General features: G+C 44.8%; 1 protein-coding gene across 9 annotated transcripts in view; it reads left to right on the top strand.

Annotated features, from left to right (window-relative positions):
* The first annotated feature begins 103 nt into the window (after positions 1-103).
* The window catches only part of LOC117765381 (ankyrin repeat and SAM domain-containing protein 1A-like), a 62,334-nt gene continuing 46,251 nt past the window's right edge, over positions 104-16,186 (top strand). For 3 of the 9 annotated variants that reach the window (XM_034591936.1, XM_034591934.1, XM_034591932.1), the window contains exons 1-4: positions 107-744; positions 10,961-11,041; positions 11,265-11,421; positions 12,667-12,729. In XM_034591936.1, the coding sequence (XP_034447827.1) occupies positions 566-744; positions 10,961-11,041; positions 11,265-11,421; positions 12,667-12,729 (480 nt within the window). In that variant the 5' untranslated portion in view covers positions 107-565. Of the gene's footprint in view, positions 745-10,960; positions 11,042-11,264; positions 11,422-12,666; positions 12,730-16,186 lie in introns of all 9 variants that reach the window. The other 6 variants (XM_034591938.1, XM_034591937.1, XM_034591935.1 and 3 more) reach the window with 5 other exon arrangements.

Raw genomic sequence — 16,186 nt, 5'->3', positions numbered from 1 at the left:
AATAATGTAGATGAGTGACTGGTAAAATTAGAATACAAATATAAAAAAGAATAGGTTTTTGAATTGTGGATACTAGGAGTGGTGGTACAATAGATCTTTAACCAACTGGATGGGTGTAGTAGCCTCTGAGTCGCACAGGCACCATTTTGCTTTCACCCATCCAGCTGGTGTGTGCAGCAGCTCGGGCTCGTGCGTGTGCAGGGTCTGGGCTTTGAGCAGCAGAAAGAAGAAAGGGCAGTTTCGAGGAAGTGACGGACGAGGCGCAGCGGACCGGTCAGAGGAAGTTTACTCGATGCTGGTTCCGTGCGGCTGAGCCAAACTTTTACCCCCCCTTCAGCTCCAGCTCCAGCGGCGGCGGAGGCGGCACCGTGGACCGGGACTCGCGGATCCAGCGGCGGCAGCTCCAGCTCCAGCAGCATCCGGGAGGAATAACTTGACATCGGGATCGCAGAGGAATTTCACTCCCGCAACCGACTCCCCCCCCCTCCTCCCCTTTCCCTTCTCCCTTCTCCTTCTCTTCCCCGCGCCTCCTCCGGGGTTTTTCTTCTTCTCTCCGGGATCCGCGATGGGGAAGGAGCAGGAGCTTCTCGAGGCGGCGCGCACGGGCAACCTGGCCGCCGTGGAGAAGCTTTTATCCGGGAAGCGACAGTCAGCGGGCACCGGCGGCGGGTCGTCGGGCATCGGCGGAGGTGGCAACAGCGGCGGCCACGGAGCCTCCTCTCACCCGCTCTCCAGCCTGCTCAGGTAGGCAGAGGCGGGTATACCTGACTGGGAGCCAGTGTCTTCCCAGTCTAATATTACCTGATCATTCACAGCTCGTCACATCTTCAATATCAGTGTTGGTTACAGTCATGTTTTTTGCATTTGCCAAACAAACAAATCAAACCAGTGCAGCACCGGAGCAGGGGCATGCTTCTTTGTTAGCTCCCAGGCAGCTGAGTCCCTGCCAGCTTTCACTGAAATGTGCACCGACACCTCAGAAGGCAATTGTGCAATTTAACTAGAGAAACGTGCAATAAAGCAGCCCAGGGTTTCTTCCTTTAAAAAAAAAAAAACGGGTGCACATGTATTATTAATAGCTTACACACAGTCTAGACCTGAGAGCTCTCAGTGGGGAAGGAGGAGCAGAGATCCAGTTGTACAGGATCTTTACTGTACCCACTTAAAAAAAACCAACATCTATTTACCTCAAAGACCAAAGGCCTTGGTGAGGTTAGCATTTGATGTGGGTTTCACATCCTTCAGAGGACCTACCATGAAGGTTAGAGAGGTTTAGCTGCTCACTTGAGGTTTTCCCTTGTCACCCAAAGGCTTTTTGTCCCGCTAATATCTCCCTATAATTACTAATCTCCATAGAATAAAGCAAAGTACGGTCAACACACAGTATCTGTCGCCTCCTCACATACCACAGTGTACGTAGAGATGCTCAGATTGTACCACAGTGAGGAGGCACAACACATAATTGATCTACTGTACCCCAAAATTTGTAAAATGATTTGCTATTGTTATTCTCTGCCCATAAAGAATAATACACTTAAAAGAAATAGTTATGTCATATCGAAAGAGGCATTGGTGAGTCACTAGTCCGTGGTCCTGTGCTGTTTGTGGTAATTTAAGATTGCATCAAATTCTTCACTGTATTAAGAAGATGCAGCTTTGCCAGACCTCCCTCTAATGCACAGTCCTTCTACCTCTGTGCTGCTGCAGGGTTATATGAAATAGTAGTATCGAGTATAATCGATCTGATAAGTTACGAGTTTCATTTTGTCCGGCTGATGTTATCGGAGTTATTGGCTCACCACAACCTAATTGCTGAATTTCCCTGGGCTGTAGAGCGAGAGAGAGAGAGCATTTGATCCAGTTTTACAATACAGCCTTTACTGAGATAGCTAGTGTGCGATATGCAATGTTAACACCCATCAAAAAAAGGAACAGTGTTATTGTTTAGACAGAGCCTACTCACGTCTGCGTTACACATAAAATAGAACTACTGCTATTTTAAACTCATGGTTGGTGAGAGCTGTGTGTCTAAAGCTTCCTTATTTTAGTAACAAGCACATGTAGGTGAACGTCCGGCGTCAATCAAAACATAGTATTGCTGCTGTGGGAGCCGCCGTCACCTGAGGGACGTTGTGACGGCGTGGGCCGAGGTGATGCATCACCGCGTTACTCAGCGCAGATCATTCAATGTATCCGAGGTAATTACATTAAACCCCGTTGTAAATATCCAGAATCCAATTCAGTGATGTTGTGCAGTCGATGCCGGCTCCGTCTTCTGCTCACAGATCTGTGGGCGGACTGAAGAGCCCATTGTGTCATCTGTCTCGGACTTGAGCAATCAATGTGGGGCAATGCTGGCTCGGGGGAAATTATTGGCCAGTCTTTGTTGGAAATGAATTGACTAATGGGTGGTTGTACCTAACTGGCCATGTTGCTTCCGGACACCTGAGTTTAGAGGAAAGACTCAGAATAAAACAAGCTGTGAGAATATTGACCAGAGGAAAGCTCGGGGGATTTGTTGCTATTGTGTGCATTTGATTTAGTTTGCATAATGAAAATGTCAATACACGTTTAAGGGCTTCACAGTGAATGACTACAGTGGCTGTTGGTTGGCGTTTATGTGTGTCTGTGTTTTCCCCTCTTTACCAGAATGTCTCTGTAACTTATTAATCATCCATGTTTGGGAAGTGTAGCCTTGTAATCCTGTCAAAGGAGATTTGATCTGTAGGGACGACAGCTTTCTTCAGCAGATTTTCAGCCGGTGTCGATCATCATGTAGGAACGTTTCTGTTATTTCATTATTCTGTTCGGTGGCCAGAGACAGTCATTGAATTCGACTTTCTCTGCTGCGTTGTTGTGATAGCAGGAAGTTAGATCTTATGTGCGCCACCACAGGTCATACAGATGAATAATCAGACCTAATGGCCGTCATTACCATGCTTTGAAGGCATGTTGTGTGTGTTTCCACTAGTTTGTTAGTGTTCTTGCTCTGGAATGGGCCGCATGTCAAGACTTGTCGTGTTTTTGTAACCAGGCAGTCGTACAGCTCTGCTCTGCGGAATGTCTGCTTTCCCAGGAGGCTGCATCCCGGCGGCTGCCATGGGATCGGCACTGACCCCTGCATGTTTAACACTGTCGCCGCCCCAAACATTTGTTCTCTGGTGCTCCATTAACACCAAAATGAGCTGGGCAGGGCTTCTCTTCAAGTAGGAAGGTTGTGGTCATGCTTTTATAGTGCCACCGTGCAGTGGTGGTTACAATAGCTTGTAACAATGGTGTGTGGTGTAATTGGTTAGTCCATATTGTGGCCTATTACAGGGCTAAGTTGAGGTGTTGTTTACCTCAATATGTCGGCCCCATGACCTGCTTTGATCCCAGAGGTGTACAGGAAGTGCTCTTAAGCAACACTTCCTGGTCCAGGTCGTCCAAACGCAGGCAGCTGCTGCAGTCAGACCGGAGGTAAGACAAGACCCTGGCAGGGAGAGTGCCTGCCCACTGAGGGGAACTTAACAGAGGAATGCACGGGGTTCTGGACAGACGCTCTGAGAGCTTAGCCAGATGAGGGCTCGTCTCCCAGATTCACAGCCGTGTCCTTTGTCCAGCTGACAAAGCGTAGAATGGCGGCTTTTCATATTCATATGAGTCCCTAAAGACCATTATATACTTTTTTTTTAGTTTTACAAAGAAAATTGAGCTGTCATTCGGACCACCTATTTAGAGGAGCCTCATTCAGGCTAATGTTTGCCATCACTATAGCTGAATCAAGTTGGGGTTTCTCAAAATTGCTGCGATGAAGATTTCCTTTTGAATCGAGGTTTCTGTATTATGTTTTTTCTTTTTCTGAATCCTAGGGAGGGAAGAATTTCTCTCAGTGTGATGGCTCGGTTTGCATTTTAAGAGGCTCGGGCACAACTCCAGATCTTTCCGTCCCATTACATCCACCATTTCTGGCTCGTCCCAGGCAAACCCATGCTGTCAGGCCGGTGTCAACTGAGGAAATATCTGCTGCATAATAATGAGCACATACTGTCCCTATTAAAAATACCAGAAACTCCTTGTAGCTTCTTTGTTAATAGGATCTGTGTGCATCAGTGTGAAGGTGCAGAGTGGGACTTGTGATGGTGTGTTTGCAGACGACAGGTTCACAGCAGAAATCTGTCACCCTCGGCCCTTTGCTGTGTTTCCTAGTAGCTATCAGAGTCCATGCCTGCTGTAAGTGCAGCCACAGTGTTAACAAGGCAGTGTCTCTCACTTTTACAGCAATGGCCCGATCCTCAGATCCCCACTAGGTAGCTAAAAGCTAGCACGCAGCAGGCCTGGCAGTCACATTTCATCAGTTGTTGACCTCTGAACTGAGAGAAACTGTAGCCGGTTCAACGCAGGAGGGAGCGGTGGAAGCTGGGAAATCTAACACCACTCTGTTAGCATTCCTAGAGCATCTGAGTTTGGGATGCTCTGCTCGGCACGTTATGTTTACGGCCCGTGTTTGTGTAGTCTGAGAAAGCAAGCACTTAGTAGCCGTGATGCATTCCACATATGTGTCTGTGTGGAGGGAGCATGAACTGACAAATGTAGTGTCCATCTTTATTTTAACCTAATGGTGTTGGGCTAAAGATAGTTTTCATCCAAGTGGGTCAGGGGATTCTTGATTAGTTTGCCGAGGTAGTGGTTGCCCTTGAGTTGTCTGAAGTAGAAAATATATCTTGTAGGAAAACCAAGCAATGCTCCCAATTTTAACTTTACTATTAAATTATTTTAACAGCCCTATTAATAGTCAAGTGCTTAACAATTAAGGCTCCCTCAGTTACCATAGTTTTCTTGTTTCTCAGAAAGGTTATTCTTTTTAAAGTTCCCATCTCACTGGGCTTCCTGTATTAAAACGAAAAAGAAAGTAGCTCATGTAGGAGCAGGACAGCAACACACAGACATATGTACAGACTCTTCTGTGTGCTTGTGTATGTGAACTCTATTTCACCCCAGTCACTGAAATCCTTTATAATAACAAATGGACAAAAAGATAAGGCTGCTGAGCTTGTGGTTTATCTACGTGTGTGGTGTCTGTTTTTTTTTTAACCAACTAATAGGAAGAAAGTACAACATTGACCCCAGACATCAGACCTCCATGTCCCGTGCAGGCCCACATGTGTTTGCAGCCCCCAGACCCAGACACTTCAGTCTGTCTGGCCTCCTGGCTGGCGTCGTCTCCCTGCTCTCCCACTCTGCCTCTCTCAGCAGCCTTGTTGCCCACCTGCTGGGCCCAAGCCCACCTCCACTGCACCTCCAGACTTCAAACACATTGTGCGTGGAGCCAGAATAATGGCACTGCCCTCAGTCTGTGCGCTAAGGAAACTACCCAGCCCAGATCTTTTACTTAAAATTTCCCCTTTGCTCTGCTGTTTCTGCAAACCATATAAAAGAAGCAGGCTCTGGGCTGGATTAGCCTTAGCATGACTAAGCAGACTGGTGACAGACGGTGACCAGGAAATGCATCTGTTCTTATATTAACACACACAGAAGTTTTTTGTTTTTTGTTTCATAGTCACAAACAAACAACAACTTTAAAAGTTAAATGACCAGTTAAATGATTAATTTGTGAGCAAACAGAGAAATATGTCACTTTCAGTAGTTGTTTGTCAGACTTACTGAATATCAGCTTGTCTTTTAAGCAAAATGCTCAGTGGATGCCTGTGAGACAAAATGAGATCTGTGTAGTCTTCTGCTGTGAATTCATGGGAAATGGCAGCTTCTCTGCGACAGGGTGAGATATAAAGGGTTTTCCTCGTTTTTTTTCCATCCCATCTCATTCTTCCTTATCGCTTTTCTTCTTTTCTTCTACATTAATTCCACCTTTTCATCCTGCCATTAGTTTTTTTTTTTTCATGCCCATCAATTTGATTGTGCTGGAGCTCATTGGACTGCTCTCATCATACACTGTGGGGGTACGCAGTTTATTCACACCTCCTGCTGCAGCACAGATGCTCATTATGGTGCGTTTCCAGGCCGCCACAGCTCAATCAGGTTTTGTAAAGATTGAATTGGCAAATGAGCTTCCGTGTCTTTGGCTTCATTTCTTTCAGTTTTGTTTCACGGTTTACTTGGAGCCGTTTCTGTACCTCTAAATGTTCAGATGTTTGCGTAGCCATGTTGGAACGTTTATAACATTCTTCCTTTTCGTAACATCAATGACATGTCCAGGCTACGTACCCACTTCTCAGCTGAGACTGGCTCCAGCTCACCTCCAACCATCAGAACCATAGTAGATATAGTAAAGCTGATGGATGGATGGTTGTAACAATGGATGGTTCAACAGTCTGAAATATCCCAACATCTGTTAAATGGATTTTTACAGACATTTATGGTCACCAGAGGCTGAATCCCCCATTAGCAGATCAAAATGTCATTGTATGAACAATTACTTTCACATTAAACTCAATTGTACTTTGTGTTAAGTGCTAAGTAGCTTCCCAACGTGCTTAAATTAAGATACTGAACATTGTAAACGTTATTCTTCCAAAACACATGTATGTTAGCATTGTCATTGTGAAGATGTTAGCACTCGGGTTAGCATTCAGCTCAAAGAAAAATGGGCTTCTCAGGAGTGCTAGAAAACCAAAGCCTACAAATAATCACTTTTTTTTTAAGACATGTTTGTCATTGAATTGTTTGGGCCTTGTGTCATAGATTTCAGGTTGGTTGCAAGATGTGTTTCTGCCTAACTTGTAACACTGCTTCATGACTGTAGATGTGTCATCCTTTTAATCTGTTCTGTCACAGCCTCCGTGATGAGCGTGTACTGCTTCACTCCAGTTGTAGTTGTAACATGGCATCTTGAGGGAGATGTAGCTCATTAAGTCAGTGAGTGTAGTCTTCAGCAGGCCTGGAGGACTCTGGCAGGTACTTCACTCTCTCCCGCTGAGGAGCAGATGCTCAGGTTGGCGGTTTGGCAGCAGGGCATCTGGTTTCGGCACCCGCCAGCCGTATGCATAATTAAGCCCAATTTTCCCTCATGGTGGCTGACATGCGCCAGTCACTGCTGGGCTCAGCACCCTGGGCGAGAGTAATCCCCTGGCAGTGTGGTCACACTGCTAATAGGCTGCAGGACAAATCTGTTTATTTGACACCGGATTCACACTCACCTGGGTTTGTATTTGCTAAAACTCACTGCTGGATTTTGCCTTGGATTCTCCCCGGGGCTCGACAAGTAAACAAGGACTTTTGATTCCACTGGAATTATCTTGGGTTTTGTGGCATATGGATTAAATACAAACATTTACTCTGAATACCTGCTGTTGCTAAAATATTCAACATGTTGAAGCCTGATGGAGATAAGGCACAAAAATAGCTGCTCTGGAAGGCAGAGGATCCATTAGTTCTGTTTAGTCCTTTATATAATATCAAGCAAAGTAAGTAAACATTTTAACCATGTCTGCAGCCTAGGTATTAAAGGCAGTTTATTGACAACAACAGTGTTTAGAGACATATTCTCTTCATGTAATTTGGTTCATTTATTTAGGTATCAAACATTAATTTCATCTGGTAACAACCAGTTTGTTGCGTCATGTTCATATACGGTTTATCCCTCTTTTTCAAGATCAACTTTACTCTCCCACAGTGTGGAAAGATTACATTTCATGCAGAAACTACAATAGCACTTAGAACAGCACATACCTCCACCAAGGCCCAACAGTCCCCGTAAATTCAATCAACACTCATAGATGGTAGTTCCTTAAATATGCCTGAATTTTTTTTTTTAATCATGAAGAAAGTGAAAAACAAATCCTGGATCTGCACCAAATTGTAATGGATTCCTCCCTGGCCCGTATCGCATCCTTCCACCAAGTGGTAATCTGTCTGTCTGGTAATATTTGTGTAACGCTGCTAACTAACAGACAGACACACAAACAAAAGCATATGAAAACATAACCTCCTTGGCCGAGGTAAATACACAAATGTTTTAGAACTGCTCATCACTCTGACGGAGAGAGAATAACATTATCAAGACAAATGTGAAGGAAATGACAGATGCATCATCTAATGGAGTCCACAGTGAGTTGATATTTGAGTCAGTGCTAAAAACAACTGCAGTGTTTTTTGTTTTGTGCTTGAGCTCCATGACATTTGAACTTCAGGAAAAGAAACCCAGTGGAGATTAATATATAAGCCTACATATTTTGCAAATGACCATCTGTTTAAAATAGCAGTTTTCACAATGTGTGACTAACATTAGCAAACTAATGCAGATAATGCATAAAAGAGGGAGAATGTTTTTATCTTTCCTGCTCTCATACTGGCTACACACAGCACAACGCACAATTACAGCCCCCCAGAATCTCTTTCAAACTTCAGCCTCATCCCGTTGATATTCCCTCAGGGAAATTAAGGATTAGCGCAGCTTTTCAAACAGGAATTCCTCAGTCAATTCCCATGAATGTGCCCCCTCCCAAACTAAATCAACTCTGTTTTGCCCATTGCGCCGCTTCGGGCCTAAGCCCCGGCCCCCAGATAGGTTGGTTGTGAGCCGTAGTAAGAGGATGAAGTGGATTGTCGAGCACCACTCTGACTCATGCCCTTGAGTGCCATGCTGCCAAAATGCAGAGAGGACGTAACACTTTTTGACTGCACTTAAAGCTGTTGCTTCAGGGCCTTAAAGCAAATTTAAATAATATGACAGTAGAGAGGCAGACGGCTTCATTTCCTCTACACAGAGATAATTTTGATAGGATTAATTAATACCCGGGTCCCTGATTAGAGCCGTAATATTCCGGGAAAACCACAGAGTTGCATGTTATTGGGGTTTGTGATGCGTTTGACCCCTGTTGAGGTTTCATTGGTCATTGGGCTGATGTGAATGTTTGTGTTTCTGAGTGGCATTTGTGGAACTTCTGGCAATGTCACATCTGTGTCATAACTGCTGAGAACTTCTGATCTTGGGCATTTATCTTGTGATACATCTGCAGGTTCCTCTTGTATGACTAAGCAATTGATGGTCAAAAATAACACAATACGAGAAGTTAACATTTCCACTGTGGTGTATCAGTAAATGTCCTGATTCTCACTTGCATGATATGACAATCACTGCAATAAAGTCACAGCCATGTTAATTATGTGCCCGACCCCATGGCATGCCTCCTTGCATTACTCGGATAATCATTACTGCCCCATGCCTGATTTTGTTGAGTTCTAAAGTCGTAGTTGCTGCTGTTCGTGTTTATGTTAATTTGTGTATGTGGGGGTTTTTCGCTGTAAGCCGTTACATAACTCCTTTTATCTGGGACAGCGACGAAAGGTCTGTTTCTGTCTCCGTTTTCCACTTTGATGTGTTCGCCGGCCATGCACATGCAAGCCAGGGCTGCTGCACTCTTTTCCACGAATTTGATTGCTGGTCCAGGGGAAGGGACGAGAGTGGAAGTGTGTGCGTGTATGACTCCTTCAGAGCCGACATTGATCCGAGCTCACACATCTTCTAACTGAAACGCATCAATCCCCGGCATTTCCGTCCACCACCTTCTCCCCGCTGTAGTGTTTCCTTTGAGCCCACCCTGCGTTTGATGTCTCATGTCTTCATGGCTCCCTGAGTTGGTTAAGACGTGAGCCAGAGGGGTTGGCTGTAGGAAATAAACGGCTTAGGTTATGACGAGGAGAGTGGTGCATCCCTGTGTGTCTGCGCTCCGTCAGGCCCATTGTTCCGCAGGCTGTGGAGCCCTCCGAGATACTTATTTAATGAGACAGCTCTGACTGTGTAATTGCAGGCTGCTCTGAGAGCTATTATGGGAGATGTATTTTAGGGGAGGGGAGGCAAAATGGCCATTACTGCGACAAAACCGAGCCGCACGTGTGGGGCAAAGTCACAAGAGTTGCACTGAAGCTGATGCGAGGAGGCCGAGCATGCCGCTGCCACACCTTCCACACCGATTACATCACGGATCAATTCCTACTGTGTCTGTGAGCGTGTTCTACTGCCGGAGCTGTTGTTTTTTTTCCCAGCTAACAGCCTGTGATGCTGTTCCTCCTCTCAGCAGAGCCCTCTCTCCAAACACTTCATTCATAGAAGTTTTTTCTTGCTTGCATTAAAATTCAAGCCAGTAATAATTAATGAATTTCTTCCCGCTGCCAAATCAGTCGCTTTAGTTGGCTTTTTAAGACAGTTTTCTATAATGTATCAAAAGCTAAGTAAATAGTTTTTAAAAATAGAAGAAAAATCTGTTCATGTTTGATTCTGTGTGAGGCCCGACTGCTTTTCAGACCCTGGTCTTAGATATTTGGTTCACTAGTGTTGGGATTTCCACGTCACATGATTTATTTAGGATGTGTTAAGGTCTTTCAGAGAGCCTCACATCCCCGGCCTGGCACTCAGTCTCACCAGACATCCTTCAGCTTCTTAAATTACTCATTCCATCTCCCTTAACCCCCCCCTATCGCCTCTCTCTTTTCCGTCCTCGCCACAGCGCTGTTTGTGAATTAAAAGAAACAAGCCAATCTGAGTTGACAGCTCGAGTTCAGCTCAAGTGGATGAGAGTGCCGGGCTGATGCTGGGCCAGCTTTACACTTTACCCCTCCGCCGCTTGTTTTTGGCTCGGCCTCAGAGCTTTGTTTGTTGTTTCTTACGCTGCATGACAAAAAGCCCATTCTAATTCGGTGCTTGGCTCAGAACGATCGGGCTCGGGATGCATATCTGTTAACCAGATAAAATTAGCTCACCCTAGCTGCTGCTCTGGGGTGTTTCTTTTCCTTCCTGGTTTTCTCAGTCGATGCTGCTGCTGGCCCCGGCCCAGTGTTTTCATATTTCAGTCGTCTGGCAGGGGGTTGGGCTGTGTGATGTGAACGAGCCGCTGAGATAGTGATCAGTCACACCCACAGGTAGAGACTTTACACAGGGCTAGGCAGTGTGTGTTTGGTCTGTGCGTGTGTTTTTGTCTGTGTTTATAAAAGCTAAATAACAATCTTCTCCTCTCCTCAACAGTATCTGGAGAGGCCCCAATGTGAATTGTGTGGACAGCACTGGATACACCCCCCTCCACCACGCTGCCCTGAATGGACACAGGTAGATGGGTGATAAATAACTGTTGGGAATTGGGAGGAATGCCTGAGTTGCGCTGTCTCTTTATGTATGTACATTAAATGAGCTCTGCCCTCACGCACACAATTGTCCCATGGGGACATTAAAGCTATTGATTGACTGTCTCTTAAGGCCGTGTGTGTATTTATTAGTGTGGTTTAAACTCTGGCCATTCTCTGACCCTCGTTGTCCCTCGATTGATCCGCAGCGAAGTGGTGGAGGCGCTGCTACGAAACGAGGCCTTGACCAACATCGCCGACAACAAGGGCTGCTACCCGCTCCACCTGGCAGCGTGGAAGGGGGACGAGCATATCGTCAAGCTGCTCGTTCACCAGGGACCGTCCCACCCCAGACTCAACGAGCAGGTCAGGCTCAGCGTTTTCTCTTCTGCTTTTCTTTGTTTTGTTTGTGTTGTGTTTTCTGATTTGACTAACGCAGTTCTAGTTTTGGATTTTCAAACACATTTACTTTGCTGATAATATCATAAGTTGTGAAAGGAAGTCAGTGATTTGTTCTTCAGCTTGTTTAGAGCCAGAGATCCCGTTCAGACCTGGTGTTAACATCCGTCCTGAGGGATCTGATCACAAGGGTGTCGGTTCAGGTGTCGAGATCCGATCACTCAGACCACATGCGGAGGTGGTTTTAGATGCACGTGGCCACAACTTCTCAAATTGAAAAAAATCTTTCTTTCAGATTCACTCCTTCTCCGGACACCTCTCTCTGGCGACATCACTCACACGCTGACACACAAACACAAACAAACACAGTGACACATCTGTAAACTCAAACCAAACAGCAAACACAAATTATTTGCGTGTTTATTCCCAAATAGAGCGGGGAAGTGAGATCTGATCACAAGTGGTCACACAAGACACTTTCAGGACACATGTGCTGCTGTCCACTTGTGATCGCATCTCTGAGGACGGATGTGAACACCGGGTCTGAACAGAGCCTGTGTGTCTGACACATTAGGACTTCTTCTTTTAAAGTAACAGACCTTTAAGTTCAGCTTTTCAGCAGATTTGTCGACCTCTTGAAGTTTCATTATGACAGTTCTAAGGGTTTAGTCAGGAACTAAAGGAGGTGGATTTTAGTTTTTTTGGTAACGAGGAAGGAGCAAGTTTTAGCAACAAAATGCACAGTTAACAACTTTCGATGTTAAATTCTACCTCAGCATGGCATGCTTTATATTAGAAAAAGGAAGAGTGCATTGTGACTTTTACCGTAACTCCTGAATCTGAAGCTTTGACGCCATGTCAGTGTGATGAGTGCTTGTTTGCTCTAACTGTTTTAACTCATGTGTTTGATTTTTAGTTTGGTTGCTTCCAAACTCTCCAGCCTGTCCCGTTTGGGACGAGGAGAAATGACCCATGATGAGCATCAGAAATTGAATCTGAACCATAACAGGCCAATCTGATATTTAACAAAAAAAGTAGATTAAAAAGATGTCTGTCTCATTTTGTGTCATCTCTCACTGCCTGTTCATGACATCTGACTGTTCATTAACTCAAATCTGATTTTTAGTTGCACTCATTTGTGATTCATCATTCGTTTGTTCATCGCTTGTCTGAAAAGAAACCATCAGCCTATCTTCTCTTTCTCCCTCCCAGAGCTCTGTAGACCATAAAGAGTTCAAACGCTGTGGGCCCTTTGACCCCTATATTAATGCCAAGGTGTGTACACAGTGCTGCCCAAACAACATTTCCTTTTTGAAGTGCTCCTTCTCTTTACCGCTGTGTTGGCTTGATGTGCTTGGGTTTGGTCTGTTGCTGCTTGCTGCTGCTCTGGAGATCTGGGGGAGGCTTTTAATTTCCCTGGCTATCATTACATCTCTGTCCTCTGGCTCTCTACTCATGTTCGCTTGTGATCTCCAAATTGTTGTGTTTGACATAAGTGACACTGCATTTACAGCATGCCCTCCACCGATGTTAATCTTCCCCTCACATGTTACAATACTCTTGTTGCAGCCTTTTTTTGAGCAGGGTCAGGAATAAACTGGGCTTTGGATGGAAATGCCCTAGAAAGTTTTGGTTAATGCCTCCGTCTCCCCTCCGTGTCCCAGGAGGTGATTTGTGAGTTCCTGTGTGGGCGCTTTTCTCTTCGGGCTGAGCACTAAGTGCAAACTGCTGTAATATACAGCCTCAGTCAGCAAAGTTGTTGGCTGCAGTAGGAGAAAACTTTGACTGATTCAAAACCGCTCTATTAATTAAATCTCCGACACCCATTACAGTATTAGAAAATCAACAGTGGAAGGTTGAACGATGGAGGAGCTTACAGGAAGTCTTCTATAAAACCTGATTGCTGGCTGCAGGATACTGTAATTAAACAAATTATATTTTTAATTGAATTCAAAGATATTGTTTCAAACAATAAAATATATAACTCCTTAAAATAAAAAAAGAAGTTAAGGTCGAAGAGGAAAACATGTGTGACGAGATAAGTTCATTTTTATTCCAATGTCGAAATAGGTGGTCATAAAAATCGGAGGTTTAATTAGCTGAGGTTAGAGTTTGTCTTTCACATATGAAGAACACAGCAGGAGATTGTCCGGGTCAGGAAGCATCCACAACAACAGGAAAATGTCCGCTTCATTCAGACGAGGGCTGGTGCGTGGGGGGAGCACGCAGCAGGACGGACATGACTTATAAATTATGTTGCGGAAATCACTTTTTTTTTTTGCAAACAGCACTTTAACACCAGCATCGGCCCTTATCGCCGAAAGCGAAATCTCTTGTTGTGGAATCTTGTTGTCTTTCAAAGTTTGACATTGACAAATGTCAGGAGAATATGCTGAGTTCACAGCAGGTTTGAAAGCAGCTTTACAGAAAGTCTTCTATAAAACCTACCACCAGCTGCAGCAACAACATTTAAAAGAGAAAATAAGACATGATAATATGAGAAGAATAAGATTGAAGAGGGAAATATGTGTGAAGAAATAAAGTAAATGTCTTTCGTATAAGCTGCTCACCAGCAGAGGGGAAACCAAGGTTGAACCAAGGGTTTACTCTATATCTCAGTTATGTGACTCCTCTGTAGTACACAGTTTATTACATCCAGCCACTTGATATCTCAGTCTCAGCACCACCCTCATTGCATTGCAGCGACTCGGGGGAAGCCCCAGTCTCGTCTACATGACAGAGAAGCCAGTTTGTTAGAGGCTGCAGAGCCGACGGTGTCTGATGGAGTCACAGTCAGAGCAGCGAACAGTGTGAACATGTTCGTTTGTTCACTCTGTGATTGCATTTTCTGTCGGCAGAGCTGGAGCCCCGACCAGGCCTGTTTGTAAAGCTGTGTATGTGATTGGCTGGAAAGGCTGGCTTTCTTTAACACATGCATACATATTAGAGTGTGACTTTTCCTGCAGTGGCTGCGTTTGTCTCGCTCTCTTCTCATTTAGTCCGTTGAGGGTTTTCATATTGACTCCTGCGGTTCGTTATGAATGATATCTTAATGCAAACCCTTTCAGGATAGTTCGGGAGCCACTACCTGGTCGTGGGCCTGAATAATTGATGCCCTGTTATGAATAAATCAAAATCGTGGATGCGGCGTGGAGCCTCTGGCCCTGGTTGTGGTCATGGTTGATGGCATCATGTGACTGTGTGGGCGGGGTGCACGCTGCCTTCCCTCTCATCCCACTCCAGGACCAGAGAGCCTCATCTCACGAGGAGGATGGGAGTTTTTTTTGCCGCACCGGTCTCTTTGCATCAGCATCAAAGAGAGATGTCCATGCTTTGAGTGTGTAAATGGGTGAATTTGCTCCTCCTCCTCCTCTCCCTCCTCCCAGTTTGTGCTGCTGAGCTTGCTTCGCTCCAGAGAGGAAGAGGTGACGTTGTCATAGTAACAGTGTCACGGCTTATTGGTCGTACAGTGGTGGTGAGTTTCCCCAGTGGAGAGATGTGGTGTTTGAGTGGAGTGAGCATGTCAGACATGAAAGGTGTGAGATAAGGCTTCAGTGGTCCCTGTCAGGGACACTCAAGGAATCAGTCTGGACTGGATCCAGTTCTTTCTCATCCTGGTCCAGGAAGCCAGTCAGACTCATGTTTATTCATTTCACCTCTGTGATGTCTCTCCCTGATTGTGTCCGAGGTGAGCTGGTAACTTTGATGCTGCTTCACATGCCTCATTAAGGGAGAATTAACCACCGACCACATGATCTGACCTCCACTGACCACGGCCTCTGAGAACTCAGGAAACACTCTGCCAGGACTTTACTTAAAAACAAGTGGTAGACGTTGGAGCTAAAAAAGTAATTAGCAACTATTTTGATTATTTAATTAGGACTGTAGATAATGATTTATTTTCATCATGGGTTAATCTGAGGAGCGTATCCTAGGTTAATTAATTGCTGAAAATTTCCTACAAGCCCAATTATTAGATGTTATTAGTTTGCTTGTTTTTTTCTTTTTCAGTACAAAACCCAGAAATGATAAATTTTCAGTCACAAAGCAAAGAAAAACATACGATCATCACATTTGAATAACTTCAACTGGAGAATGTTAATGGTGATGGTGGATCGCGTATCAGAGATCGTGATCATAGTGGCCGAACCTGTATGGCGGATCCTGTATCGTGTTGGCATCTGATACTGGTGGTGGACCACGATCGAGGTGGCAGCTGATGGTGGATCGTGATGGCGGCAGTGGACAATGACTGTGGACTATAGTGGCATCCGATCTTGATGGTGGATCATGATCGTGGTGGCTGCTGACCATGGACTATGATTACAACAAGACTGCTTGATATATAATATTTCTCCTCAGGTTCTTGACCATAACTGACAATAATCCATCAATTCATTGACCTTCAGTTATGCTACAAAATGTTTATTCTAATCAATGCTGCAAATACCCTTATCTTGCAGAAGTTCTCCTTTTCACTTGACATCTATTGCACTTCTGTCCGTCCTGGGAGAGGGATCCTTCACATGTGGATCTCTCTGAGGATTCTACCTTCTTTTTACCCTGTTAAAAGGGTTTTTTAGTAGTTTTTCCTTACTCTTGCTGAGGGTTGAGGGCAGAGGAAGTCACACCTTGTTAAAGCCCTATGAGACAAATTGTGATTTGTGAATATGGGCTATACAAATACAATTTGATTGATTGATTGATTAATATCTTAACCAACATTTCAAAT

This window comes from Hippoglossus hippoglossus, chromosome 7 (assembly GCF_009819705.1).
Source record: "Hippoglossus hippoglossus isolate fHipHip1 chromosome 7, fHipHip1.pri, whole genome shotgun sequence".
In the NCBI taxonomy this organism is placed as follows: Eukaryota; Metazoa; Chordata; class Actinopteri; order Pleuronectiformes; family Pleuronectidae; genus Hippoglossus; species Hippoglossus hippoglossus.
Note: the sequence above shows the minus strand (reverse complement) of the source record. Positions and strands in the feature narration are given on the sequence as shown.